The sequence below is a fragment of the Amblyomma mixtum genome, chromosome 1, assembly GCF_055824585.1.
Source record: "Amblyomma mixtum isolate Tamu chromosome 1, ASM5582458v1, whole genome shotgun sequence".
NCBI lineage: Eukaryota > Metazoa > Arthropoda > Arachnida > Ixodida > Ixodidae > Amblyomma > Amblyomma mixtum.
The window spans coordinates 144,560,090-144,588,039 of record NC_143012.1 but is presented as its reverse complement, the minus strand read 5'-3'; the positions used below and the strand labels follow the sequence as shown (position 1 = coordinate 144,588,039).

Here is a 27,950-nt window from a genome sequence, read left to right as displayed (position 1 = left end):
TTAGAAAACAACGTAGTAACAGCTCCTCACTAACCCTTGCTAAGGGGCGTCTTATTGGCAGTACATGAGCGTGACTCTGCTATGAAGAAGTACATATTGTTACGTGGCGGCCAGCCGAAGAATGAGACGTGGTGAACGATGGCTATGAGATGATTTTAATGGCCGCTGGCCTAGCGCGGGCGCTCCGTCCCGCGCCACTGCCAGCTTCGTCTTCGTCACACTACCCGGGGCCTCCGAGCGATCGTCCCGATCGGTGACGAACAGACAGCGAAATGGCGATGGTGTTGAGTGAAGGATCGAACAATATGTAGAAGATGGTGCAGTGCTGGCCGCCACGATGAGAAAGACGAAATGAGAGGCAGATGAGTCCCGGTCCACGAAGCATCCGGGCCGGAGGATGCCAGGAGCGGACGGCCGAGGTCCGTGGACGCACCGGACGGCAGGGGCAGGGGGGCGGTGTCCTCACGTATGGGTCTTGGGTCAGTGGGATCTTGGGTCGGTGGGGTCTTGGGTCGGTGGGGTCTTGGGTCGGTGGGGTCTTGGGTCCGTCCGGTCTTGGGTCCGTCGGGTCTGGGGTCCGTCGGGTCTTGGGTCGTCGTGTCGTGTGGTCCGGGCGGGGGACGGGGCTGGGGTGAGCGGTGAGGTCGGTTCAGGTCGGGCGGGCTGGGGCACGGCCGTGCGGCGCTGACCAGGTCTCACGGCCGACGTCCACGGCAGGCCCAGGACGCCGAAGCTCCGTGACCAGGATGGCGATGAAGGGACCCCAGCACCTCACACCAAATGTTACGTGGCGGCCAGCCGAAGAATGAGACGTGGTGAACGATGGCTATGAGATGATTTTAATGGCCGCTGGCCTAGCGCGGGCGCTCCGTCCCGCGCCACTGCCAGCTTCGTCTTCGTCACAATATCATGTGAATGTTCTGGTGTGACTTGTACCTCCCGAAATTGTAATACCCTATTCTGGATCTTGTTACTTCCTCCTTTCAGGCGGTCGATGGTGCTGTTTTGCAAGTACGATTGGCAGATTATGGTCCTGGGCTGTTCCATGTTTCAATCAAAGTAGCGCATAGAATTGTGTGTGGATGTTTACATGTGTGATGTTAAAGAGGCGGTAAAAAATTGGAATTCACAACGTTTCTTCTTTTTCTTTTGGCCATAACTCAGGCTTGAAAGCGTCATAAACCATTCAGAAATGCATAACGAATTCAGCATGTACGCGGAAGAAATTAATGAGAATCTCAACAGGAAAACACACATCAGGTCTTAATCAGAAAATCGGTGACAAGTTTTCGTTATCAGAACTCATCAGAAATAGCACATGAGTGTGATGTCGGAGATCACTGGCTTTTTATCAGAAACTCATGACGAATTTTTGTAGGGGTGGCCCACAGTTTTCCACATTTTCTGGGGCTGTTGGCCCGAACCAAAAAGCGGTGGGAGGCGCTGCTGGACAGCAATAATCTGGAGGAATAACGGACCCCAATTCAACAGGTGCGCAAGGGAGCTCTAGCCAGTGGAGTCCTGGGATCAGGGCCCCATCCATGAGATCAAGCAACTCCACTTTTGTTTGGTAAAGCTTTTCTCGTCCTGCTCCGAATGACTCTTTGCAGGCGATGCTGGTTACTACGATGAGGACGGGCGGCTCTACATCGTCGAGCGGCTGAAGCAGCTGATAAAGTGCATGGACATCCAAGTGGTTCCGGCCGAGCTGGAAGAGTTGCTGCTACGGGAACACGGGGCCGTAATCGCCGAGGTGTCCGTGGTGGGCCTACCGCACAGCGAGTATGGCGAGGCTCCCGCGGCGGCCGTCGTCCTCACGGAAGAAGGAAGCAGCCACGGCCGCTATCGGCTAGCCCAAAGCATCAAGGCCACTGTTGAACGTGAGTATTCAGAACGCCCCTGTACTGTTCCCAGTACTGCGGACGGGATCGTGCGGTTCAGAGGGGTCAGAACCATTACAGACCCAGTTACCAAGAAAATCCGGCGTCAGCCTTGTCAGTCATTGGGTCGTGAGCGAAAAATTACGACCATGACTCTGGCAGGTGGTGCCCAGAGAGCAACCTAGGAGGCAGGTGGAAAGTACAGATCACGGCACCTTGCGGCGTCGTAGCAACCTACCCAACATGGAAGGGGGCAGTTATATTAATGATTGGCCGCTCGGGAAGATCAAAGTTCGCCGCACAAGGCTTACCGCTAGGAGCCACTGCCATCGAAGGGCAGTGGTGCATTACTGAACAGCTACGCCATTGCCAAAGGAGGGAAAAAGAGGACTCCCACGGATCTTTGAAAGGAAAGTAGAGAACGACTTTCTGCAAATATGGGAATTAACCCACTAGGCTATAGTGTTATACTCTTAAGGCGGAGCTTAAGTGTATCCTCCAAGTTTTTTATTTATTGTCCTTGCCGAAAGCAGCCAGGGCTGCATGGATTTCTTTCCTGTCCTGTAGGGAAGTGCTTATGCCACCCCAGAAGGTTTAAATCTATGTATGATGAGAAGAACCTACTTTTTTACCTTTCAAGAGCCATTGGTCTTTAGGGAAGTAATAAGGGTTCCCCTTCGCGACTCAAAAGCTAACCACACAGCCTGGTGACATTTGGTAAAGATGTGTACATACTGCCAGTTCTTGCCATTATAAGAAATTCGGGAGAAGCGCTTCTCGTTTCTTTGAATTCACCACGTGGCGCATGGCTTTTAAAATTCAATAGTAGCCAGCTTACATCATCCGTGACGTAAGAAACAAAGAAAATGACCGAGTGGCACTAGAAAATACATGAGAGGCCGCCCGGCTTAGCTACATCGGCTGGGTGCTGTCTTGAATTCCTGGTAATGAAAGCACCCACCGTGCTTATGTATCGAACTTGGTTTGAATTCGTACACATGCATTTCGGCTTTATGGGGGAATTTACTGCCACAAGAGAATCATGCTCCTCTGCTAGCTTTCAAGTGTATATGGCATCCCGAATGTAATGCAGCTCAAGAAAGGGCAGCCCAGGCTCGTTACCGTCAGTCTCTATTATCGTTCTCTGCCTGCATCGAGAATTTTCCTACGCTGGAAAAAAAAAAAAAACTTACACTCTTCTCCTCTCGCAGCATATTCGACTGCAGTAGCAATCTCCCGACTGCACTGTGTTCCCCTGGAACGTGTGGGGATATCGAGATGGTCTTTCACATCGCTGCCGCCGCTTTATCGCTCGGTAACCGCGGGAGGGACCGTGACCAAGGGCGGAAAAGGCGGAACGAGAGCACCTGTTGACAAATATTTTATTTATTTGACATTTACTCCATGTGTATCTTAATTCGAGGAAAGGTTTTTGCAATCTTCATTGTTTTGTGGCTTCTTATTCGACTTTTCACTGGAGAACTGTTTCTCATTCTGTCTGCTTACTTCTTGTATTGAATTTTCGTTTTTTCTGTACGACACTCTTTCCTAAAACCCTGATACAGGCTGGCAGCACTTTGTAATAAATAAAAAAAGTAAAGAAGACGCATGCAGGCCAGCTAGCTACAAAAAGCATCAACGAGGTAATCCTCGGAAGCAGAAGGCTACGTAAGAAGAGCTTCCGTCTTATGGGCTTGGGTACGGGTGCACCTTAAACGGTGAACATTCGAGGGAGTCGTAAATGGTGGTAGAGCACTCCGCGTTCTTCGTGCCAGGCCATTCCTTGACGATTACCTCGGAAGGCAGCGAAAATATGCGATCAGTACCACTCGCGTCGCTGCCTTGAACCTGAAGATACCTAAAGACCCCCTCGTACTCTGGGGGAATTCAAGTAGAGGCCTAAGTGATAGTATCGTCGCTACTTTAATTTTTCCAAGGACGGAGCTAATTACCTCCTTTGCCAGCCGCTGCTGTCCCAACGTATGGCGGTCGGATGAAAAGGCACGAAAGGAGAAACAGGTTTTCCACAACGCTCCCTCCTTAAAAGTTGGCCTAAAGTTCCCGTCAACTTTTAATGAATGTCATTGAAGAATCGTAGACTAGAGTATCGGTGACGATAGCAGGACAGCTCGTATAGGCGTGCGCGCACGTCATGCAATGAGTAGCATGCTTACAGAGAACCCACTGATATCAAGCGGCACGTACCTGAAGTCAGCCTGCCTGTAGTGCTTTGATCGCGCTCACGCGTTTTAGTTGGAAGGCAGCGGCTGGCCTCCCCCCCGTCTTGTAGCCACTGCGAGCAGTTCCGCCGGACCGTGTCCACGAAACTTCGAGCTGACAATGGCTCCTAATCGTATGCTCTCAAGTAGGCGCGTAGACAATGCCCGCAAGACGGGGTGGCTTCCCTTGATTTCTGCATATCACTCCTGTGATCTCCAAAAGCTCCAAATAAAGCAATAAAATGCGGGCCAGTGCGGGTGCCAAATAATTTTATCGTCACTACACAAACACTGGGTTTATTTCAGGAAAGCGGGATTTTCTTCTCTGAAAAAAGCATTCGCGGTTGGCATTCCAGTAACCCCTCATGTAAACCCCTCACCCGAAGGCCCTTGAGGTATTTGTACTAAATAAAAAATACTAATGCGAAGCTGACCTGAATTGGGTCAGCGTCTTCGGTTCTACGTAATTTTCAATTCACTTCGCAGTCCGAAAATACCATGTTCGTTTGAACAAAGTCCGCTTTCTTCACGCCTCTTACTTCACGCCTCTGACGAGGATAATATGAAAGCGGCAAAAGCACTTGAGCATGTTGTGTGCCATGGTATGACTGTGGCTTCCAATGAGCGACAGAGAGAGAGAGAAAGAAAACATTAACTGAAAGGCAGGGAGCTAGGTTAACTGGGCACGCCCAGTGTGCCACCCTAGATGCGGGAAGGGGAACGGAGGAAGAAATAGAAAGAGGAGAGATGAAATGGAGATCATGTTTTCACATGTCCGTAGGAAATTACTTACCGGGTACACAGGATTCACACTCAAACTTCATGACCTTGAACTCAGTCCTGATTCCTTCAGAACTTGAAAAGTGCTTTCACAGCTGTCATCTACAAAGAAGGTTTAGTCCAGGACCCTGAATCTTGGCTTCTGTGGGCGGATGAGGATCTAAGCGGTGGAGCGTTGCAACCAGGACGTCAGGCTCTCGCTCATACCGAGGGCAGACACAAAGGAGGTGCTCAATTGTCTCGTCGCACCTGCAGTGCTCAGGAGAGTCTGCCATAGTCAGTACGCAGGAGAGTCTGCCATAGTGATTTAGCGGGAGTAGGCATTTGTAAACGCCACTCCCAGCCACAGGCGGCATAACAGCGTAGCATCGCAACAGGAGATGCCTGACGAAGAATTCAGTGGAAGGGGTCGAGTATCAATCTCAGCGAAGCATTAGGAGAATGGTGATATACGTGACGGTGTGGTCGCCGATGGCGTGCGGTGAAGCGGCTACGTACCAGTGTTTTAATGTCCTGCCTTTCGAGCTCTGGACAAGGTAAAAGCCAACAAAGTTTATCTATGTGTCCCGGAGTCTCGTACATTTATTTGCTACGCGTAGCAACAGAGATCAGCGCTCTAAAGGCGCTGACTGTGCCAGCGACGTTTTCAAATACTGAAAAGGCTAAGTACGAGGGGTCTTCAGCGCGGACCTTCAGTTTGTATTTTTGACGAGACGTCTTTGTGGATCCATTTTGTGCCGGGCCGCCGCGGCGGATCATTGGTTTCGGCTCTCGGCTGCTGACCCGAAACGCGTGGGTTCGATGCGGGCCGCGGCGGTCGAATTTCGATGGAAGCGAAATTCCAGAGGCCCGTGTACAGTGCGATGTCAGTGTGCGTTAAAAAAACCGCAGGTGGTCGGAATATCCGCAGCCCATCCCTACGGCGTCGCTCATAACCTTAGTCGCTTTGGGATATTGTGTCTGAAAAGGCAGCCGAGGTATGAAAATGAGCCGAGCGCCCGTGTTGTCTTCTTTCTTGTGTGTGTTGTCTTGGCGCAAAAATCTTTTAGCATGTATGATCGCCAACTAGACCGGCAGTTAATTCTTGTAAGGTATTTACTAGTGCGTTGAATGCGAAAAAGGAACACAGAACAGCGTGTGTATAAGGACCTTTTACTAGTTCGGCGGCTCACGTTGGCATTGTCAGTGTGCGAACGTATCAGGTCTAGACCATACTGGCCTAGCTAGTCATTTTTCGGTGTCAATCGAACAGTTGCTTGTCAGCAATTGCTCTGGGGATGAAGTGGGGGTGCGCACTGAGAGAAATATTCAATTAACTATAAATAAAATGCGCCGAACGTTGGTACCCGTTGTGCCAAACGAAAAGCTTCTTTCGGTCACGTTACCTTTCTGGGAGCACCTCTCGTTTTGGGCCTGACGGTGCCTCCTCGGACTCGGATTCAGAGTCCACCCGGATCTGAGTGCTGATGGTCAGATCATCAGAGCGACCAGTCGCAATCACTATAATAAGAAACTGGCGGCACATTAAAACTAGATCAGTTTTTTGGCGCTGATTTGGACGTACGCATAAATTGTATACAAACCCTTCTTGCATGAATAAGCAGCGATTTTGAGAGAGCGCTCCATCTTCAAGGTCTCTTATTCGTTGTCATGGTATTTGATTAATGTGCTAGTCCGTGGTGTTGCAGTTGTAGTCGGCTAATTTAACAGCCTCTGCAACCAACTAGCGCTCATTGCCGTGCTTTGCTTATAAAAGAAGTTTGCGCATTGACCGCAGGGCAACATGCTTTGCAGAAAGAGACCAGCCGAGGGCTCGATCGAAGGATATACCAAGCTGTCACCACTTTGCACACTTCAGCGAGCGTTCCCAGACACCGTTAGAGCGTGTGGGGGTGGCGGTCTCGGACACAAAGGAGCTTCCCTCGACTCAGCGTGGCAAGCTCAGCTAGAGACCAGCTACCAAGTGACAAGGGGGGTGGTCGTTTGGTGCCCAGCTGTCGCCTGCCGCAAGCCAGAGAACGGGTCAGAGCAAAAGGTTCGCAAACAAAGCAATATTTATACAGTAAAGAGACAATGCAAAGGATTTCACAATCACTCACACTAGTATATATAAAGTGATTACTATACGATGAAACTCGTGCAAAGGATCACTCGAGAGAGATTACTCTACAAAACAAATATTGCGGCTCAAGTGCACCAACACAAGAGAGAGCCAAACAAACAAAACACGATTTGTTCCCCGGGCGCTGCAAAAGTCCGCCGACCAGAGGTTCACGACGGAGCCGTCCCGTGGGCTGGCGCACGCTGCCTTGCTGGTCCGTGGCTGGGCGCGTGGTGTTGTCCCACGCACTCGAGCGGGCGCGCTTCTCTAAAGCTCGACCTGCGGCTCGAGCTTACAGATAGCGGTCAACGCCCTACATTTATAGCTGCGCTTCGCGTCTATCCGTTCTTCGCACCAGGGCGCGTATGACACGTACACACAGTATCACCTGCGCAATTTGCTTCTCCTCCTCGCGCCGGGCGCGCGTCCTTAATGGTCAGATGCGTTGACTGGCATCGAAAAGCTTCCAGATCATTCTTGTATTGCGCCGCCACCGGTGATCGAGTGAACTGGAGAGGGCATTACTTAGCACGCTGCCGGAATGACTTCGCCCTTTCCGGCAGCGTTAATGGAAACTGCTCCCACATTCTGGAACAATCGGTGACGCGCGCTGATGTAATTCCTTTCGCGCCGGGCCGGTGAGCGAGGCGGAGGGGGAACAACACACACAAGGTTAGGCGCGCTCCTGGTTTCTTCTCTGTTCTAGGGGCGCGCGCTGGCGAGATCACTTACGCACGGAGCTCGTTTTATTCGAATGTGCACCGAATTTTGTGACTCAAGGTCACCCATTTCGTCAGCTTTGGAAAAAGGCTTACAGCTCAAACAGTAAAAGTACAAAACACTGTGTTTTGTAGAGGTTATACAGTAGCAGCCACGCTCACTCACTGTGGTGAAAAAGAAGACCCTGTGGTGTGAAGCCGTTCGCAAGGCAACGCGAGGTGCCTATGACCCTCTCGCTGTGCAGAATACCCCTATTGAATCTATCTGTGCCCATCGGGGATGTCTTGGTCGAACCTTTGTGGATCATGTGGCGAAATTCAATCACTTGATCGCTTTCTACTCTCTGTCGGCGGTTTGTTTCTGTGCGTAGTGTTCATCTGGAGATTCTCCTAGCTCGATTAGGGCTTGCGATTAGGAAAAAGGAGTGTGCGATCATCTTCTTAATTACATCGATGCGTCAGGGAGATTCCTTGGTTATAATCTGCATTTTTCCATTACAACAAAATTTAACCTATGTCAATGCTAATTCAATCAATCAATCAATCAATCAATCAATCAATCAATCAATCAATCAATCAATCAATCAATCAATCAATCAATCAATCAATCAATCAATCAATCAATCAATCAATCAATCAATCAATCAATCAAATCTTTATTTCAGTTTGTACAAGCAAACTGGGGATGGTGAGAAAAAAGCAGTGAATGATACACCGCTTGACGGGCCTCACCATCCTTACAAGTCGGCAGTTGGCACGAGGCAAAAAGAGAGAGAGAGAGAAAAAAAACACTGTTGAAAAGTGGATACAAGTGCGCTTATGAAGAACAATGTATTGTAGGAAACAGATATCTAGCAATTGGCAGTAATAATTATAATAAAAGACAGTGAGGTTATTACACAGAGTGGCATAGTACACCCAGACGCTTCGCATCACTGTAGCACATATTGCTGAATAAAGCTTTTCCGGATGGCAGACAAAGACAAAATATTCACTTGGTCACTGAATGAGGTATTGAGGAACTTTGGCACAATATACCTTAACATACAGAATCCATAGTTAGTTCTGCATTTTGGTAGTACAAACCTACATTGCAATCGGATGTCGTACGATGATTGGCGATATGTCATTGGCGCAATCTGAGAAATAAATGAATCACCCTTTTTTACCACTGTTTTGTAAAAACATGCAAATCTGTAGTCAAATAGTTTGTTGACAGGTATAATATTATAATGTAGGTATATGTGTCTAGTAGGTGAATCGTATGACCCATTGACGATTGCACGAAGCATTTTATTTTGCAATGTTTGCAGTTTTAGGACGTTAGGTACCGTTGTGTTGCCCCAGACAAGGAAACAATAGCGTAGGTGGGAATAGAAAAATGCATAATACAAAGTAACTTTAGTTTTGGTAGGTAAAATATGCCTGTTACGCAACGTAATTCCGACGATTCTAGAAAGTGTTGATACAATGTTATTAACGTGTGCATCCCATGTCATCGTACTGCTGAATGTTACACCCAATGATTTAAAGGTGTCCACATATTCGATCACACTGCCACTGAGGTATAGCGAGGGGCGGTGAAATAGTTGCTTCCTTTTAGGAAGGAACAGTACTTCTTTAGTTTTCTCTTTATTTATCTTCAGTGAGTTAACTGATGACCATGCGGCAAGTGATAATAGCGTACGGTTTGCGGTATCTACTAAGCGGTGTACATCATTGGAAGAAAAGAATAGGCTGGTGTCGTCTGCATATATAATATATTTTGCATGGTTGCTAATGTTAGGAATATCATTTATATATATATTGAACAGTAGTGGCCCCAAGATGCTACCCTGAGGGACCCCATTCGAAATTCTTAGAATCTGTGAAGAGGAATGATTAATCACCACATATTGAGACCGGGAACTCAAATAAGATTTGATTAGGCTGAGAGCATGCCCGCGTATGCCGTAGTGCTCCAGTTTTGCATAAAGAACATCGTGATTCAAGCAATCGAAGGCTTTGCTGAAGTCAACAAAGATACCAAGGGTTAAAAGCTGTGACTGAAAATTTTTTAATATGTATTCTTTTTGAACGAGTAGTGAATGCTCCGTAGACCTATTTTCTCTAAATCCATATTGGCAGTCAGTTATTACGGAATGTTTAGACAGGAAATGTTGAAGACGGATGCGAATTAGCTGTTCTAAGCCCTTAGAAAAATACGGAAGTTTAGACACTGGTCTATAGTTCCCCAATTTGTTTGCATCGCCTTTTTTATATATCACGGCTGCCCTGGCTAGCTGCATGTCAGAAGGGAATTGAGCGGTCATGAGTGCGGTATTATATATATAGGTTAGACATGGCGTAATTATGTCAAGAATATATTTAACTGGTCGGCTCTGTATACTGTGTGCATCAAGACTACACGTATCTTTTAACTTTCTGCATATTGTAAAAACTTCAGCTTCGTCCGTTGGCCCAAAGAATAGAGATGCTTTTAACTTGCCGCCTAAAAAATTGGAGATGCCAGCATTAAATTGGCTAGTACCTACTTCGGAGAAGAATTTATTAAATGTGTTTGAGAGGTGTGATCCAGAAGTTTCTGTACCATCGATTATTAAACTTGTTATCTTCCTGCCGTGTGTGTTTCTATTTAAGAGCAAGTTTAAGCGCCGCCATTTTTCTTTGGGGTTGCTAGGGAGCTGGTTATCAAACAAGTTGTTATAGTAAGTGACCTTAGCTATCCTAATTTCTTTATTTAAACGATTGCGCAATGATTTATACCTGGCTAATACGTCCGCGTCTGTAGTTTTAATGAATTGTGCAAACATCTTGTGTTTCTTTTTTACAAGTCGTGTAAGGCGACGGCTCATCTAGGATTTACGAGCATTCTTGCAAGGCGTTATATCAACCACAGGGAAGCAGTCATTGTACAATAAAAGAAACATTTCAAGGAATTTGCGATAAGCGCCCTCAGCTGTGTTTTCTCTGTATACGGGATCCCAGTTCACTAAAGCAATGCGGCTCCGAATTTGCTCAAGCCTTTCTTGTGAAATAAGTTGCCGCCGAGCCTGTGCATTTGCCTTCGTATGGATTTGTTTGTCTAGGCGCAAGAAAACAGTTAAGTGATCACTGATATCAAATGCGATACGGCCTGAAAAGAGTGCATTATGATTATTTGTTACGATAAGGTCTAGCGTGGAAGAACAGGTAGGAGTGATGCGTGTTGGACTACTGATAGCGTTGTGGAAACCAGTCACCTCTAGAAGTGCTAAAAGTTTTTGCTGTGCTGAGCTGACTGTGCTTATATCTATGTTGAAATCTCCCGCTATAAAGGGAAAAAAGGTTTCTGTGTTAAAAAAGAATAATTCACGCTCGAGGTGGCCAAAAAACGTTGCTAAGTTGCCCTGGGGGGGCCGGTAAAGAACAGAAAAAGTTTGGCAGGCCGACTTCACGGTGAGCATTTCGATATCACTATTGCAGAAGCAATGATCAGATAAGAGTTCACAAGTATACTTGTTTTTCACAAGTAGCGCAACGCCTCCCCCACGTTTCGTGGTGCGGTTAACATAAAAAGAGTTATACCCCGGTATTCGCAGCACATCAGTGTCGTGACAATACCATGTTTCGGTTAAACAGATGACATCAAACGATACCGTTAAGCTTGCCAAAAAATGAGTCAGTTCATCAACTTTGTTCACAGCTGATTGCATGTTGAAATGAATTAACATGAATTGCTTATTTTTATCTAAGCCAACATATTTATTAAATTGTGAGGGTCTGTAAAGAGGTGTAGTGCTCGATCCATTTTCCAGAGGCAAGAAAGGAAGAACAACTCCTGTATGATGAGTAATGACGCCGCATTACGTCATTTTTAGCAGATCGGCTTGACTGCTTATCCGAATGATATCAGAAGTGTCTGTTCTGCGTGCGAGTATGCTGCCGTTTTTTGTCCAGACGTACTTCCAAGACGTTTCCTTTTTCCTTGCAATTGCGGCACAAAGAAGGCGTTTGTTGTCAGGAGTGAAATGTTCATTGACATAAATCCGTTGAGAGGGACCAGTAAAACCAATGTCAGTAGTTGATAGGGTTGCCTTTCTTGCTGCCTCAAGAAAATGGTTTCTCTTCGTACGGGTCGTGAATCTCACAACTAGGTTAATGTCATTGCTGTTTTTGGTTTTAACGCTGTGCGCGATGTCAATGTCTGCCAGGTCAAGCGGAATGCTGGTGGACTGTGCGATTTGCAAGGCTACCTCAGCAGCTCGGTCTTTAGCTGTGAGTGGCAAGCCCTTTATCTCCACATTGTTCGACCGGCTGTATTGCTCCAGTTCAGCAATTCTCCCTTCAGCTTTAGTTAGCCTCTCTGTTAGGTCCTTGTTTTGCTGCCTTAAGACAGCACATTCCTCCTTTGTCCTCTTGACCTCGGCAGCCAGAGTTTTCAGTTCTGATAGAGCATTTCTGAAGTCATCAGCAGCGTCAGAGCAAAAAGTTATGCTCTGGTTCATTGAGCGTATTTCGACACGCATTTCGCGTTTGAAATATTTAATGGCTTTCATGACATCAGCAGTAGCAATCGACATCGTCAACACAAATCACAAGACACTCAGTCGGCAGTGGCAAATAATGGAAAGTTTGGTCTTGTATAGGTAAACACCTCAATGCAGGTGCACTCACCTATGAGGCACAAAGCAGCATAGGAAGCAGTTAGTTTCCTGCACAACGTGCCACCGCCGACTAGATGGCAGATCCGATGAGGGGATCCTTACGTAGCCCGGGCAGCAGGTGACGTCACAACTGCATCTGTGGCTGGCAGCTCTCGTAGGCGTTGTCGATAAGACGCTCTCCCGCACGTGCCTTCTTGCACAGTTCGCTGGTGCAGTTGCGTGAAACCTATGAGGCACAAAGCAGCATAGGAAGCAGTTAGTTTCCTGCACAACGTGCCACCGCCGACTGGATGGCAGATCCGATGAGGGGATCCTTATGTAGCCCGGGCAGCAGGTGACGTCACAACTGCATCTGTGGCTGGCAGCTCTCGTAGGCGTTGTCGATAAGACGCTCTCCCGCACGTGCCTTCTTGCACAGTTCGCTGGTGCAGTTGCGTGAAACCTATGAGGCACAAAGCAGCATAGGAAGCAGTTAGTTTCCTGCACAACGTGCCACCGCCGACTGGATGGCAGATCCGATGAGGGGATCCTTATGTAGCCCGGGCAGCAGGTGACGTCACAACTGCATCTGTGGCTGGCAGCTCTCGTAGGCGTTGTCTATAAGACGCTCTACCGCACGTGTCTTCTTCTTGCACAGTTCGCTGGTGCAGTTGCGTGAAACCTATGAGGCACAAAGCAGCATAGGAAGCAGTTAGTTTCCTGCACAACGTGCCACCGCCGTTTGAATGTGCAAGGCGCCCTGGCCAATCCCTCACTGTGGTTATGTGCCATTCCACCAGAGGCCAAAAACAACAGCCTGAACATTTGGCTGAACCGTTGTTATGTGTTGCAAACTCGGCGGACATGTGTCACATTCAGCTGAGCCACAACCCCCTCTCACATTTGGTGGAGGCTGCTATACCTTCTCCCTCTTATCCTGGAGCTGCGTAGCCGTACCTTTGAGCCGACGTCCGTTATGCCACCATCCAGACAGCCGCAGCCAGTTCACGTGCCATCCTTTGTTCTGGCGGGCTCCGGAAGCGCGCCCCATCGTCTTCAGCGGCACCGACGTGACTAATTTGTTGTCACTGATGTGGCTAATTTGTTGTTCCGAAATCACGAGGCCGACTTGTGTACCTGGTCTTCCTTCAAGCCTATTTTCTCGGAGGTGTTCGGCCGTCCAGCTGTGCGCAAATTGCACGCCGAGCAACGCCTCCGCGATCGCGCGCAGCACCCCAGCAGAACATTTACGAGTTACATAGAAGATATTGTCGACCTGTGCAAGTGCATTAACCCATCGAGGGCCGAGGGCGGTGAAGTTAACAACATGCTGAATGGTATCTCCGACGACTCGTTCCAAGTGTTGCTCCCTAACTGACCGCAATCAATCGTCGATGTTATCAAACTTTGTCAAAGCTATGACGTCCTCAAGAAGCAGCGGGCTTCTACAAGTCGTTCCGGCGTGCCCGACGTGTCACTCCCTGTGCCGGGGTTTTGCAGTCTTGCTTGTGACCCAATTTTACTGCCTCCCAAGACCAAGCACATTACGCAGGAAGTGGCCCGCCAACTGTCCTTTCTGCCTGTGTGTCTGGAGGTCCTGCGCCATCCCTTGATCCCACACTTCGACGCGCCATCATGGGCCAAGTCGTCGACGCGTTGACCTCCAGCTCTCGGCTTCCACCTGTGACAGCTTCACTCACAAACGCTGATGCTGCCGCCAGACCTCTCCGCCAGACATCTCCCCTCCGTCTACCACCAGACGTCTCCCCCATCCGTCGCATCACTGCCAGCACCGCCGTCACCTCCTCGTCGTTACCCGCCGCCTCGCCACGCCGTTATCAACGCACAGCGACCCAAGATACTTAAGAAAAACCAGCCAAAAAGACAGGGACAAAGGAGAGACGAGGCACACACAACGACTGGATTATCAACGACAGTTGATAATCCAGTCGTTGTGTGTGCCTCGTCTCTCCTTTGTCCCTGTCTTTTTGGCTGGTTTTTCTTAAGTATAATGTACCAACTAACCCAGATTTCAACTCTTCTGCGACCTAAGATAACCGGCCCATTTGTTACGCCTGTGGCATTCCGGGCCACGTCGCACGGCTTTGTCGACAAAGGGCCAAATTTCCAGGAAAGTGCACTCCCGTACAGCTATGACAATGGGCCTCCTTCGCTACCTATTTCATCCCGCCCCTTTGCGGACTCCTTCCATCTTGGCCATTCTTAATGCTATTCACGGCGATCGCCTGATCGCCGCCGATCTCTCTCTCATGTGCCGTTGCTCTCCTTCCCACCCTGAAGCAGACTAGTAGCAGCAGTTCGGAGGCAAGAACAGCGCTTTTACCGAACGGTCCAAGTCCTGTTCGCCAGTGTTGTCCAAGTGTTTATCGATGACGCCGCCGTTCTCGTCCTAGTGGACATAGGCGCTGCTGTCTCTATTATTTGCTCCGCCGTTTGCCGAAAGTTACGTTAAGTGAAGACGGCTGCTTCGAACTTCTACCATCACACTGCCAACTCGCTCGGTATTGAACTTCTAGCAACATGCATAGCTCGCAGTGTTTTCCAGGACGTTTTGTACGTCTTCCCCGCTACCGTCCTGTACTTTTCACTACGATATCTTTCTGGGCTGTGACTTCCTCACCCGTCATCAAGCGATCATCGTCGTTTGCTGCTAACTGACGGACCAATGCAATTTTGCACGCCCCCTCAAACGTTAATTTTTCGGCAGCGAACAACGGGCGCTGGCTTTCCTCGTTCCGCAAGCATGCAACTAACCTGTCCCGTAACACATCTTGCAAGAATGTGCGAAAGTCGCCCTTCCTAGCCAAGTGTTTCAGTTCAACAATAAATTCTTCCACACCGTCATGCTTTAACTGTACGGAGCGATTGAACTTGCAACGTTCGGCAATTACAGAGCTTTTCGGACAGTAATGGGTTTGAAGCAGTCCCTTTACCTCAGCATACGTTTGCTGACTGGGTGTTTTGGTAAAGCACAGACTTTTCAACACCTCATATGCTTCGGCTCCAATAACAGACAAAAATACAGACAGTCTTTTCGCTTCAGCGATTTCGTTCACGCCAACAAAAAGTTCAGAAATGTTCAGAACGTTCCACATATGATTCGAAGTTCTGAGTTTTAGCGTCAACCTCTGCTATTTTTCCGTAAGAAGGCATTTTGGCAGTACTCATTCATGTTGCGTCTGGCTTCCCTCCGTCAGCATTCGCGCCGGACTTCAGTCGACGCTTTCGTTCGCTGTCGTACTCCTTGAACAGGTACAGCTCAGCCGAAGGTCAAGCGCTCGACAAACGAGCCGGGTGCACTGGCTGTCTCCTTTGTTAGCGGAGAACGTTTCTTCCGCGGTGCCGAGGCGGCCCCACGCGTGGCCCAAGTGCCTCGTCGCCAGATGATATGACTGACGCCAGACGTGGACGAAGAACGTTTATTGAAAAGCGCGCAACAACGTATAGGACCGATCGTCGTGATAACGCCGCACAGAATCATGGTTCGCAAGACCGCAATAACGTGAAAACACAGCGTCGCGCTATCACATTAATTACTATTACATTTTTGGTCTGGAATGAAAGTATCCTGCGTGAAAGTGAATAAACAATCTTAGAGGTGGCTCACGGAAGAGAAAAAGAAATGACAGATGGAATCTTCTGATTTGTTTCCTGTTTTGAAGACAAGGGAAATATGCGGCTTTCATTAGGTAAGTAAGATAAAGAATATTCCCTAGGGCTGTTAAATATGAGAAAAACGGCGATATTACTGAAAATCATAATTATTCCGGCGGGAGTTCTATCTGGACCAGGGGCCAAAGTTTCTTTTAGGCGGCCACCTTTAGGCTACCCCGATCTTCTCGCCAAAATGAACTGTATTTAATGCACCAGAAAACAAGGAGGGTACTATTCTCTTGATGTGTATATCACCGTTAAGCGCAGTGGAGTGTACTCCAGCGAAAAGTGATCGACTTGCACTTGTACGGCGCGCTTTGCGACGATGGTTCTGCTTTATGTTGTTTTCGAGTTTGATCAAAATAATTGGAAGGTTTGTTTGGCTGTCAAAACTTTTTATATGCCAATGTGTTTTTGAACTGAGAGGCGCCTTTCTGACAAAAAAAATTGCCTTCTAGGTCCGAGTTTGGTCGAAATCTTTACGGTACATAGACAATTGAGAAAAAAAATGAATGAAGAAATTTTCTAACAGTGCCGTTTTATAAAGAATGTTGATGACCAACAACAGTAAAACTGCTCAATAGCTGTGTTTGTAAGTCCTTGCCATTCTTAGGATGCAATTCGCAGTGATTGCTGTTTGCTTTGTGTACACGTGCGTTTTTCAGAATTTCAAAGTCAAGCATTTCTAGGGCGCAATATTTTAAACTTATTACCAGTATTTTAATGCGACAGCGTTGCTTGTCTTTGTCGAAGGAGTTTAGCCCCTTCTCACTGTCTGAATATAATCTTGCCTTTCAGTGTAAACTGCCTGAATAATAATTTCTGTTAGCACTATAATTATGTCCGACTGTTGATGACAAGGTTTCATCGCAATATTCAGCCCACATATCGTGACTGAGCTCTTCGCTTTAATTTGCAAATACTTTTGACCAGAAAAAGTGTCTTGCCGGGAAAACAAATACCTTCGGTCAAGCAGCATATATCGGGGGCGTATGGAAGGTGAGCCAGAAGCTTTAAAAATAGGCTTTTTGAGATATGAAGATGCTTTTTCGGCTCAATAACACCTGTGTTGGTGGACATCACTAAATAGCACTAAATAGGTGAATAATGTTAGCTAGTTAGCTAGTTAACTAATAAAGAAGTCTGATAAATAACTTTTTAATTGTTACAGGTAGTCACCTGGTTACAAGTAGAGCATTGAAGCTGTCCGTTGTTAATACGCATATAAGTGTTTATAATTTATAAAATGCGATTACCCTCGGCGCTGTGGCCGAACAAATTTTGGCTACATCGTGTCAAAATGCATGCGCTGTCGAAAAGCATGCAGGCAAAGCAACCACCACCGTGTATGTATCTACTCGAAATAACCAAATTTTGCATAGCCGGAATGATAATGATAATCGTGTTTTCGAAATTCTGAACACTGATAATGCCTATTACTAACGACCGAATGCACAGCTCTGATTGCAACCAGGTGTGTAACTTCAACAGGTAAAATGTTAATTATCAGTAATCTGTCAAGTCCTAACTAGTCATCATTATTCACCTGTTTTTCTGAAGTTGACCAACACAGGTACCATGTGATTCAGAAGACACCTTCTTACCTCAAAAGGCTTATATTTGTAAATGATGGTTCACCTTCGCTGAAGCACCTTGTATATTCCAAAATGCTCTCTAAGAACTGAAATTTTTCCTGTCTGTAGTGTAAACAGTGCAGTAAAATATTAAAATACACTGTGCTTTACGAATTTCATTCAGCTTGCCGTCCGCTTTAGCCAAGACTGATATGTAATGAGTCTCATGTCCTGGAGTATTGATAAAAAAAATTACCTGCAGTTCAACTACTGCTGAACCTGGTTAGAGAGGGAAAGCTACGGCGTATCGGGCAAATATAAGGGGCTTGGCGCCTGTAACGCTGAGTTCATTCCAGACACTGGATAGGAAGCGCACCCACCCTGCCAGGGCTCCTGGGCGCCGCCTGCTAAACCGCTTACACATCCAACACACATGCATACCAGAGGGGACGGAGAACATTGCGCTGCTGTGGCGCCATATGCTATGGGTCGCTCCGCTCCCGCGTAACATGGACACGACTTCACATGAAGGCAGACGACAAGCGCAGGTTCGCACGTTTGAAAGGCAATATGGATCTAAACAGGGCGTCTACTACGTGGACGCCACAGGGTCGCCGCCCTCAGATTCTACACAGCTGCCGTAGTCCACCGGGGAATGAATGTCGATGGGCTATCTTTTCGGGCCCCAAGTTCAACGCGAGCGGAGGAAGTTGCAGTAGCTCTCGCTGCCGCCGATCTAAAATCGGGAGCCGGGCCTGTGAACACTATCTTGCAGGGCAAAATCACCTCTTGTCTCCAAAATTCTAAGAAGGGCTCCCGCCGATCTAACTCGCACAAACGTAATTTGGGCTCTTGGCCAACAGGGTCTACGAGGCAATGAGGCCGCTGATGCGGCCGAGCTCCGAGCTTCTCATCCTAGCTTCTCACCGAGCTCCTCATTCTAGCGGTGCTGGCTCAGAAGCTCATAAACCGCTTCTGCGGTTCTGCGGAATCTTAATTCATTACTGCGACAGCCACTGCTTCTAGCCGGTACCTGCCAAGCTGCTGAGTAAGGCGGAGCAGCGAACTCTGCGGCGCCTGCAGAGAGGAACTCGTCTCTGTCCTGCCATCGCCAAGCACTTTGATCCGAACATAGATGGGCGCTGACCGCAATGTGGAGAAATCTGCGATATCTTTCACACGGTGTGGGCATGTACTCAGATTCCTCACCTTCACTTTCAACCCGCCCCTTCCCCCCCCCCCCCCCCCCCCCCCCCCGCCGAGAGGCATGGAAGACTGCTCTCCTCAACTGCTCCGCACTAGAGTCTCAAAGGGCTCTAGAAAAGCGGGCGCGAGACGGGGCTTCGTCGTGCGGTGTTCCGGACTAAGGATACCAACCATGTAGAGGGGTCTTGTGACCCCCAAACTCTCTTCGAGCATTAAAAAAGTTCTTCACCACTACCACCACCCTGGCATGTGGCCGTTAATGGTCGATCAAGAGAGTTTGCTCGCCCCAATGAACGTTGCCGCTTATTGCAGCAGTCCCGCGCGTCTGCCGCAACGTTGAGAGCGCTTACGCATGCAGCCCACATCCCTTTCTCATCGCAAAGCCATCACCGCCGCCAGGCACGATACCATCGCCGACACCGACATTGAGCACGCGCTTGTTGAAATTATTCCGAAAAAGTGAAAGGGAGGCAAGGCAGCACGTTCTTACTGAACGTCTACAGCCCGCCGAGACAAAGAAAAGCCAAAATCTTCGAACTGTTTTAAGGAGCGCACAAGCTGTCCAAAGAAAATGCGCTAATCATTGAAGGAGATTTGAACGCCATGGACAGGAGTTGGGGATACCTGAAACAAGACATCAAGAGAAGAAGACTAGTGGAAGTAGGAAATACTTTGGCTGCAGTCTAATCACAGATCCTGCGACCCCCACGAGAATCGGGAATAGCGTGAGCGAAGTAGACACACGCCTCCTCAGACTATAGGAAGCGAGACGCAGTCTCACCAAAATATGGCGGAAGCAAAAACACAACAGGAAACTGAAACTAAAGGTAGCAGAAATTACGGCAAAGGCGGAAGAATACGCGATGCAACTCGCGAAACAAAATTGGGAACAACTGAACGACTCGCTTAGGGGAACTCTAGGCACGGCCAGAACCTGGAATCTCTTAAGAGCACAAATCGATCCGACCAAAATAAAGTCAGAAAGCAATAAAGCCGTCCACAGGTTCATCCACTGCTTCGAGGGATCAGACATCGCCCTACTGGAGAAGGCACGAGAAAAATCTTTCGGCGACCACAACCCACCGCGATACCAAGGAACGTATCGAGGAGCCGAAAACGAGAACCTAGACCGCCCCATAACTGTGAAAGAGGTTTACGCGGCCATAAGAAACACCATCAGAAACACGGCAGCCGGAGCGGGCAGAATCGAGAAAGCCCTAATCCGCAACCTGAGCGACGACCTCATACGCGAGCTCGTCAGCTTTCTCAACAAACATTGGGAGGCGGAAACGGTTCCCGAAGATTGGAAACACGCCGAAGTAATAATGATAGCTAAACCTGGTAGAAAGCTACAAATTGAGAACCTCAGGCCCATATCCCTAACGTCGTGCCTTGGCAAGCTTTACGAACGGGTGGTAACTTTAAGACTGCAAAATTACATGGAAGATAACGACTGTGTACCACATACCATCTTCGGCTTCAGAGCAAACCTCTCGACGCAGGACATTCTCGTCCAAATACAAGATGTGCTGCGAAACGTACCTCGGACAGGAGAAAATTCCATAATGGCCCTGGACATCAAGGGGGCATTCGATAACGTCAGCCATGAAGCGATCCTTACATGCCTAGGCAACCTGGATTGCGGACGCAGAATACACGGCTTCGTCAAAGCCTTCCTGTCCGATAGAACTGCCACCATCGGCATAGGAGACCTTCGATCGGACAAAATTTGCACTCCAAACAAGGGAACACCCCAAGGGTCAGTTATCTCACCCCTACTCTTCAACATGGCTATGATAGGCCTAGCTCGAAAACTAGAGAACATCGAAGGCATCAGGCATGCCATGTATGCTGACGATATAACAGTCTGGACAAATACGGGCTGTCTCGGAGAGAAGGAAGAAAGGCTACAGCAAGCGGCCTCTTGTGTAGAGCAATACCTCGCAGAAAGAGGACTCGCATGCTCCACCGAGAAATCGGAACTGCTGAGAGCCTGGAGAGGCAAGCAAAACCGGACGGAAACCATCCCCGACGAGCTTCCCAAGACCCTCAAGGTAGCGCCAATACCAAGAAACATGGATCCCAACCTCCATCGAGGCAGAAGAGAAACGAGGGCTGAATTCATCGAGAAAACGTACGCTCCTCAAGCCCCGACCGTGTATGCAGACGCGTCTTAGAGAGGAGGAGATACCAAAATCGCTGTGGCGGCGGTTGTCGATTCGCCTTTACGCGAAATGAACTACGCGTCTCGCCGAGGCTGCACAGCTGCAGAGTCCGAGGAAGTAGCCGTTGGTCTAGCGGTGGCGGAGGGCTATAGAACCGGGTGGTCGCTAACAATACTCACGGACTCTAAAACAGCCTGCCGAAATTACATGAATGGCCGGACAGGTCGTCACGCGATCCGTATACTCCTCGCAGCGAGCGAAAGAATTAAAAACCCGGAAGGACAAAACGACAAGATCCCACACAAAATTATGTGGGTACCGGTGCACACGGGGGTGGCAGGGAACCAAGAGGCCGACAGGATAGCTCGAGGATACATTACTTTCCGAGGATCCGACGAGACCATGGAACTCGCGCCAGCACCCAAGGAATACTCGGCCATACTACTAATCTATAGAGGCAGAAGAATGCGATATGCCCCGCCGCACAAATCTCTCAGGAGAGAGGAAGCTGTCACTTGGAGACAATTACAAACAGGCTCTTTCCCAAACCTACATATACTAAACAAAATGCACCCTACGATATACGCGGACAAATGTCCCTGGTGCGACGAGAAACCTAGTCTATATCACATCACATGGGCCTGCCAAAACATAGACGTGGTCCCCCAAAATGCAAAACCCGAGTGCGGTGCAATGGGAGACTCTGCTGTCCAGCGACCGCTGTGAAGACCAACAAGGTCTGGTACAGCGAGCTCAACGGGCGGCAGTGGCCAGCGGAGCCCTGGACAGAGGGCAACCGGCCACTGATCCGAGGCGGACGACCTCCACAGCGAAGGCTCCTGGGGATAGAACCAAGACGTCTCTGAAGATGCCCCCAAACCGCAGGAAAAAGCATAAGTGAAAATAAAGTTTTCCCTTCCTTCCTTCATCACCCCACGTACCTATAAGCGCGATTCACCCAGGGAGCCACTTTCTTTCCTTAAAAATTATCGGAGTATAAAACGTTTTCAATACCAACGCCAATGAACACAATGAACGCCGACGGCCCATGGCTTCAGTGTCGCGTTTCTGTCACAACATTGTCAATAAGAACGCATGCAGCGCACAACTGTCACTACCGCCACGCAGCTTAAAGCACGACAGGTGTCCACTGTTCCAAGAGGGCAGTTATGCGCCTTTCCTTTACTTTCCAAGCTCCCGCTCGATTGGTTTCGTAGCTTAAAGCGCGACTACGGTGTCCACTGTTTCAGCGGAATGCATGGAACACTGGACGCGTGGAACACTGGACACATCAATCGCACTTTAAGCTACGAAACCAATGGAGCGGCAGCTTGGAAAGCAAAGGAAAGGCGCATAACTGCCCTCTTGAAACAGTGCCCAGCTGGGTGGTGTTTCTGGCGTGCAGCAGGCCCTGTACGCCGATGACATCACCATGTGGGCCACGCAGGACAGCACAGGAGACATTGAAGCCGGCCTGCAAGCATCGGCGACGATAGTAAACCGCTACGCCCGCCGCTGCGGTCTTCAATGTTCCCCTCAAAAATCGGAATTTGTGCACCTCCGTCCTTTACAAGAATGCACACCTAAAATCTCTCTTTCTCTTGAGAGTGGTCCCGTACGCGAAACTGACTAGATACGGGTACTCGGACTCTATATCCACAAACACAGACGGCCAGACACTATATTGGCCAAACTCCGTAAGGTGGGGGACCACGCGGGCCTCATGGTCCGCCGGGTTTCTAACAAACGCGGGGGGTCACGATGTAAGGATGCCTTGCGGCTGGCAAACGCCTTTGTAACCAGTCGAATTCTCTTTTAGACTCCTTTTCTCCACCTACAAAAACAAGAGGAGGATGCGCTTGAGGTCATCCTTCGCAAAATTATTAAGTGTGCCCTTGACCTCCCCATCACTACGTCAAACAGCCGGTTTATGACTACAGTTTGGTCCGGGTTGTTTCGTCTCTCCTGACACGAATCTGCAGTCGAATCAGACCATATGGTTTAAGCGTTAATATTTTATCAATGCATTTTCGCTGAAAAGTAGAATAATTACCTTAGGCGAGACACGCGATGCAAGCACTTCACCTCTGGGTAGCTTCCCGAATGACTAGATACAATGGGGAAAAAAAAGGGCCGGCACGATAATTTAAGACCTCAGAGAGAGAGAGAGAACCATAGACAGAAGAAAGGAGAGAGATCCAAGTTAGTCAGGCTATTCCAGGTTGTCCACTCTACAGCCAGGAATTGGTATAAAGGAAGGAAAAGAGAAAGAAGTATTAAGTTCAGTGCAAGTTGTAGTATAAAACGTGTCCATATGACTTTTATTCTGTAAACACGAGGATTCGTTAAATGAGCCTACAATTTGACACTTAAGCCTGCGAATCTTCAAGAAAAAAGCAGAAAATAAAATAGGTATTGCCGACAAAATTTTCGATTCTACAGTTTATTTTTCGTCGTAATGGTCTGCTCTTGACATGTGTAGAGACGTGAAATCATTGGAAATTAGGCAGCAGTAGTTTCAGCAGTTATGTTTTTTTTTATGTGCGGTCGTCAAAACTTGTGAGCGAATCGTGCTTCTGAGGATCTCGGCGCATCGGCGATCCCGCACCTTAGCGAGGAGGAGCACCGTCACCTTGGTATCGCTGTGACCAGAACTGATCGAAGCTTCCGTCGGCGGAAATGCCGCATTGCTCTGAGGAAAAGTACAAGCAAGCGGTGCTATCGCAAAGCAAAAGTCGCACGGGGATTGGCTGTTTGAGTCACGTGGTAGTCACAGATCAGCTCCTTGGCTCAGGCGTGTACATATCGGCGGTACGCTTGACATGCACACCTGAAGTTTTGGTGGTACGAGCATGTGTTTCTCCTCTGGACCCTAGAAGTAGACGACTGCGTTGGCTGCTTGTTCCTAGTCTGCAGCCTGCGCGATTGGCACATATGGCAAATTGCATCTCAGAGTTCTTTGTGGCGCTTGTGATTTGTAGCGTGATGAAGACCAAAGTGGCCGTCGCTGCCCCGCTATCGCGATGATTTTTAGGGAGGCGGGGCGAGCTGCAAGGGCTGTTTTGGAGCATTTAAGAATGTTTGGTACTTCAAATGGAGAAAAAAAAATTGAAAGTTGATTTTCTGGACTTTTTCTGCACTTACTATCACCCTCCCTTCGGCATATGCAGAGTGTCATTCTCTACTTTACGCTCATAGACCGTGGGGAGTACTTATACCGCTCCTGGCGCAGTGGTGGAGCGTTTAAGCTATGCGCCACTGGCCCGGTAGGTATTCAAACACAGCCATCAGTGTGGCTGGGGAGTCCCAGATTGGTTTTTCCGAGCTCCCGTAAGGCTCATTGTTGCGCAGATGATTCTTAGGGAGGCAGTCTCTCAACGAATGACTTGATGCGCAGTGCCACGGGAGGTGGCCGGCAATTGGACTGCATTTGTTTAAATTAATTTATTGCCACCTGCCATGGTGCGCAGGTGGTGGCAGGTGGGTTGCCGGCTCTTACGTGACACGGACAAACGTAAGGACGGAAGCCGGCTTTTCTAGAGTACGGGACCTCTAATGCTCTCGCATTAAAACGCCGCAGCTCCGTCCGGGTCTGTGCATACGCCGTATGCCTCTCTCGGGAGGAATGTACCTCTGCTTCTTGAGACCCAGCCTGCTGGTGCCTTCCTCATCGTCATCCTCGAAGTCGGGCCCCTCTTGAGCCTTGCCTGAGCTCGGTAACTGCCACCTTGGTCTCACAATTACCGCCGGTGGATCTGTTTGAAGTACCACCGGCCGGGGCAGGTGGGCAGACAGCAGCTGCATAGCCTTTATTTGAATTAATTTTATTGCCACTTGCCACGGGAACCAGGTCGCTCATAACCCGGTGGGCACCTGCCCGCCGTGGCAGATGGACAACCTGCTTTACTAGACACGCCAGTGCCGGCGAGGTGCGTTAAGTGTCGCTCTGCGACACTTAACGCTATCGCGGTAATAATAAAAGTACTGTAGTGGTAAATAATGGCCCACTGACTTTTAAGTTTGATGTTATGAGCTTCTGGAGACATCACGTGCTCTAGAATTGTTTTTTTTTATTTCTGTACCTGCAGGAAACCTCGCCATTCATAAGCATCTCTACGGTGGTGTCTTCTTCATGGACTCGTTGCCGAAGACCGACAGCGCCAAAATTAACCGAGCAGCGCTGGCCGGCGCCCTCACTGGAGCACAACAGACTGTGACGGAGTCGGCGAAGCGCGGACCAAGCGATCTGCGAGACGAGAACTGGTGCCCGCGTGCGCCTTTGCACGAAACAGGAAGACGGGCTGCTCGAGAGTAGTCAGTCGCCATTTAAAACTAATCGCATCGAGGTTGCCCAGAAAAACAAATAAAACTGCATTACAGCTGCGTTATCTGAGAAGAAACTGGCTACAGTTATATTTGTCAGCATTGTTCTCTGTCGCTTCGTAACAGTTATGAATTCAAATCATTATGGGAGAAAACGAAAGATACAATTTTGTTTCTTGTAATCTTCTTCACTTCTGTCGAAAAGTTTTGCGCAAAACTTGTGCTGTCGATCAGTAATCACGGCGAAGCAAGATCGATGAATGATCGCGATTAATTGTTTTAACGCGATATGTAGTGTTAAAGGCCCGGTACTCCGGCCTGTTGATATTTTGTGGTGAGCTAAAAGTCACAAGCTTGGCTCTGGAAGCTGGTGCCAAGAGAGCAACCCAGGAAGCTAGGGGGCCCCGTAGGCCACGTGACCGTGGGGCGTCATCACAGCCTGGTCGCCGGATAGTGAGTAAACTGCCTACTGTGGCAGGTGCCAGCTAAATTAATGATTGGTCACTCGGGAAGAGCAACCTGGGCCACACAAGGCACACCTCTGGACGCAGCCGCGATCGCAGGGCAATGGCTCCTCACTTAACCGCTGCATCACTGCGCCTGGAGGATATGTGAAGACCTGTAGAGAATGACGTTCTGCATATATGTGGTTTAACCCATTACGCTATGGCGTAATGCCCGTAACGCGGAGCTTAAGCGTCTCCTCCAATTTTACTCATTGCTGCTAGCAAGTGGACACTCCCCGGCAGAAGAGCAGGAATGAACACTCTAAATTCCTAGGCTTTTCGTCGGGGCTTCTTTTCGTGACACAAGTTTGCAGACCGCAGGCAACTGCGCACGTTTGCGAAGGAAGCGACGGCAGCTCGATGGCACAACATTTGGCCATCGAAGCTATCAACTGAAGATATCGATTAGAGGCGACGTTCATCCAAAGAAACTACTCAGGCTTTCAGGTCTGATCTTGCGTATAAGGCAGAATGAATCCTTCATCTTGAGGTTTAGTTCTTTCCTCAGCGAGTTAGGTGCTAACTTTAGAAGCCGAGTAATGTTGGGGAGGTTTGGCTAATTCTTATTAAGCTTCCTTAACTACTGGCACGTGGGTGCGTTATTAAATCTTCAACCGCCAACAGCCTATGTTGAAGCGCCTGCTTTATATAGGGGAAAAAATTGTAGAATATAAGTACATGAAACTGGACAGTAAATTTGGCTCGTATCTGGCTCGTATCCAGGGATTTTCAGCACGTTTCATCGCATTTTGAGCCTGTTATAGTTTTTATGTGCCGGTGATGTCTATATTTAATTTAACTAAAACTCACTGGTTAGCAGTGATTTCGCAGGAAGGTTTTTCGTCATGAAGTATATGACCATCGATTGCTGCAAGATATTTCCTGCGAGAGACCGAGACTTCACGTTCGAGAGGAATTACGCATCAAGATGGAAAGCTTCATTCGCAATGCACAATCTTCCCGCTGTCCTTTAACGCATTTATAGTCATATGATGCTCACCAACTAGCTTACCCCTATTGCATTGGTAGTAAGGCTTTCTTTACTGTCTCCTTCGTTACTGGTGGGATATACTTGTCTTTCTGACCTCTGCCTTAGTCATCATCGTTCTTATAAGCTCGGCGACCTTGTACCAGATGTTTCAGCAAGACTAAGTAATTTTCAAGAATAGGCTTATTGGAGTAAAAACATGGCTTTGTAGCATATTACCTGTGTTTGCAAACACTGGAAAGCCGATTAATCTTTTTTAGTAATAAGATGGGTAACTATTTCCTTTTAAGTAACTTTTAACTATCACACCTAGACAACTGGCTGGAATTAGTGACTTGTAGCTGGTTGTTAGTAATAACCAAATCAGGTTTTAGAGTGGCGAGAGCGTGATTATTCTGGGCGCTGTGGGTCGACAAAATTTGGCCGTATTGTGTCAAAATACATGCGCTTTCGAAGAGCATGCAGACAGAGCAACCATTCCAGTCCACGTAACCAGTAAAAAAAGCCAAATTTTGTCGAGCCACAGCGCCAAGTGTAAAGGGCCACTTTTGGTCGGCAAACTCTCCTTTTGCTTATTAAAAAGTTTTCACTACCACCAGTGTAATCGCGTTTTCTAAATCATAAAAACTGATATGGCTATTACTAATGACCGGCTACAAATCTCGCATTGAATCTAGGCGTGGGACTCTAACAATTGAAAAGATAACTATTAGGAAATTAGTTCACCAACTTACTACTTAAAATGAATGACTAGTTTTAAGGGGTCAGCCAAGACTGGTAATACTATGCTGAAAAAGCCATACTTTTACTGAAAAAAATTATTTTTGCGAGTCCCTTTCCTGAGTCTTCCCTGAAACACCTGGTAGGTCTGCGTTGAATTTCTCAGCTGCTTTAAATATCATATGCATAGTGGTAATGATACAGTGAGCCTTTTTTCTTAGAGCCTACGTACATGTAATTTTTGCCTATGCCTAACTTGTCCTTCAACTCTTCTAGGATAAATTTATTACAAAATAATGCTGGATTCTCCCCATATTATAATACCATATGTCCGTGTCAATGAATATTAGGTAAAGAAAGGAACACGACAAAGTGAAACAAAAAACCTCTTTGCAGAAATTTATTATTGCGCCACACGACGAGAAAAATATGCGGTTGGTTGCACTCATTCGGGGCGTGTTAGATTTGC

The 27,950-nt window shown here is 48.1% G+C and overlaps 1 protein-coding gene across 2 annotated transcripts in view; it reads left to right on the top strand.

Moving 5' to 3' along the window:
- LOC149367827 (uncharacterized) overlaps positions 1-25,322 on the top strand; it is a 145,273-nt gene extending 119,951 nt beyond the window's left edge. For both annotated transcript variants that reach the window (XM_089557618.1, XM_089557614.1), the window contains exons 9-10: positions 1,611-1,880; positions 25,033-25,322. In XM_089557618.1, coding sequence (XP_089413744.1) covers positions 1,611-1,880; positions 25,033-25,259 — 497 coding nt within the window. In that variant the 3' untranslated portion in view covers positions 25,260-25,322. The remainder of the gene's footprint in view (positions 1-1,610; positions 1,881-25,032) is intronic.
- The last annotated feature ends 2,628 nt before the right edge of the window (positions 25,323-27,950 follow it).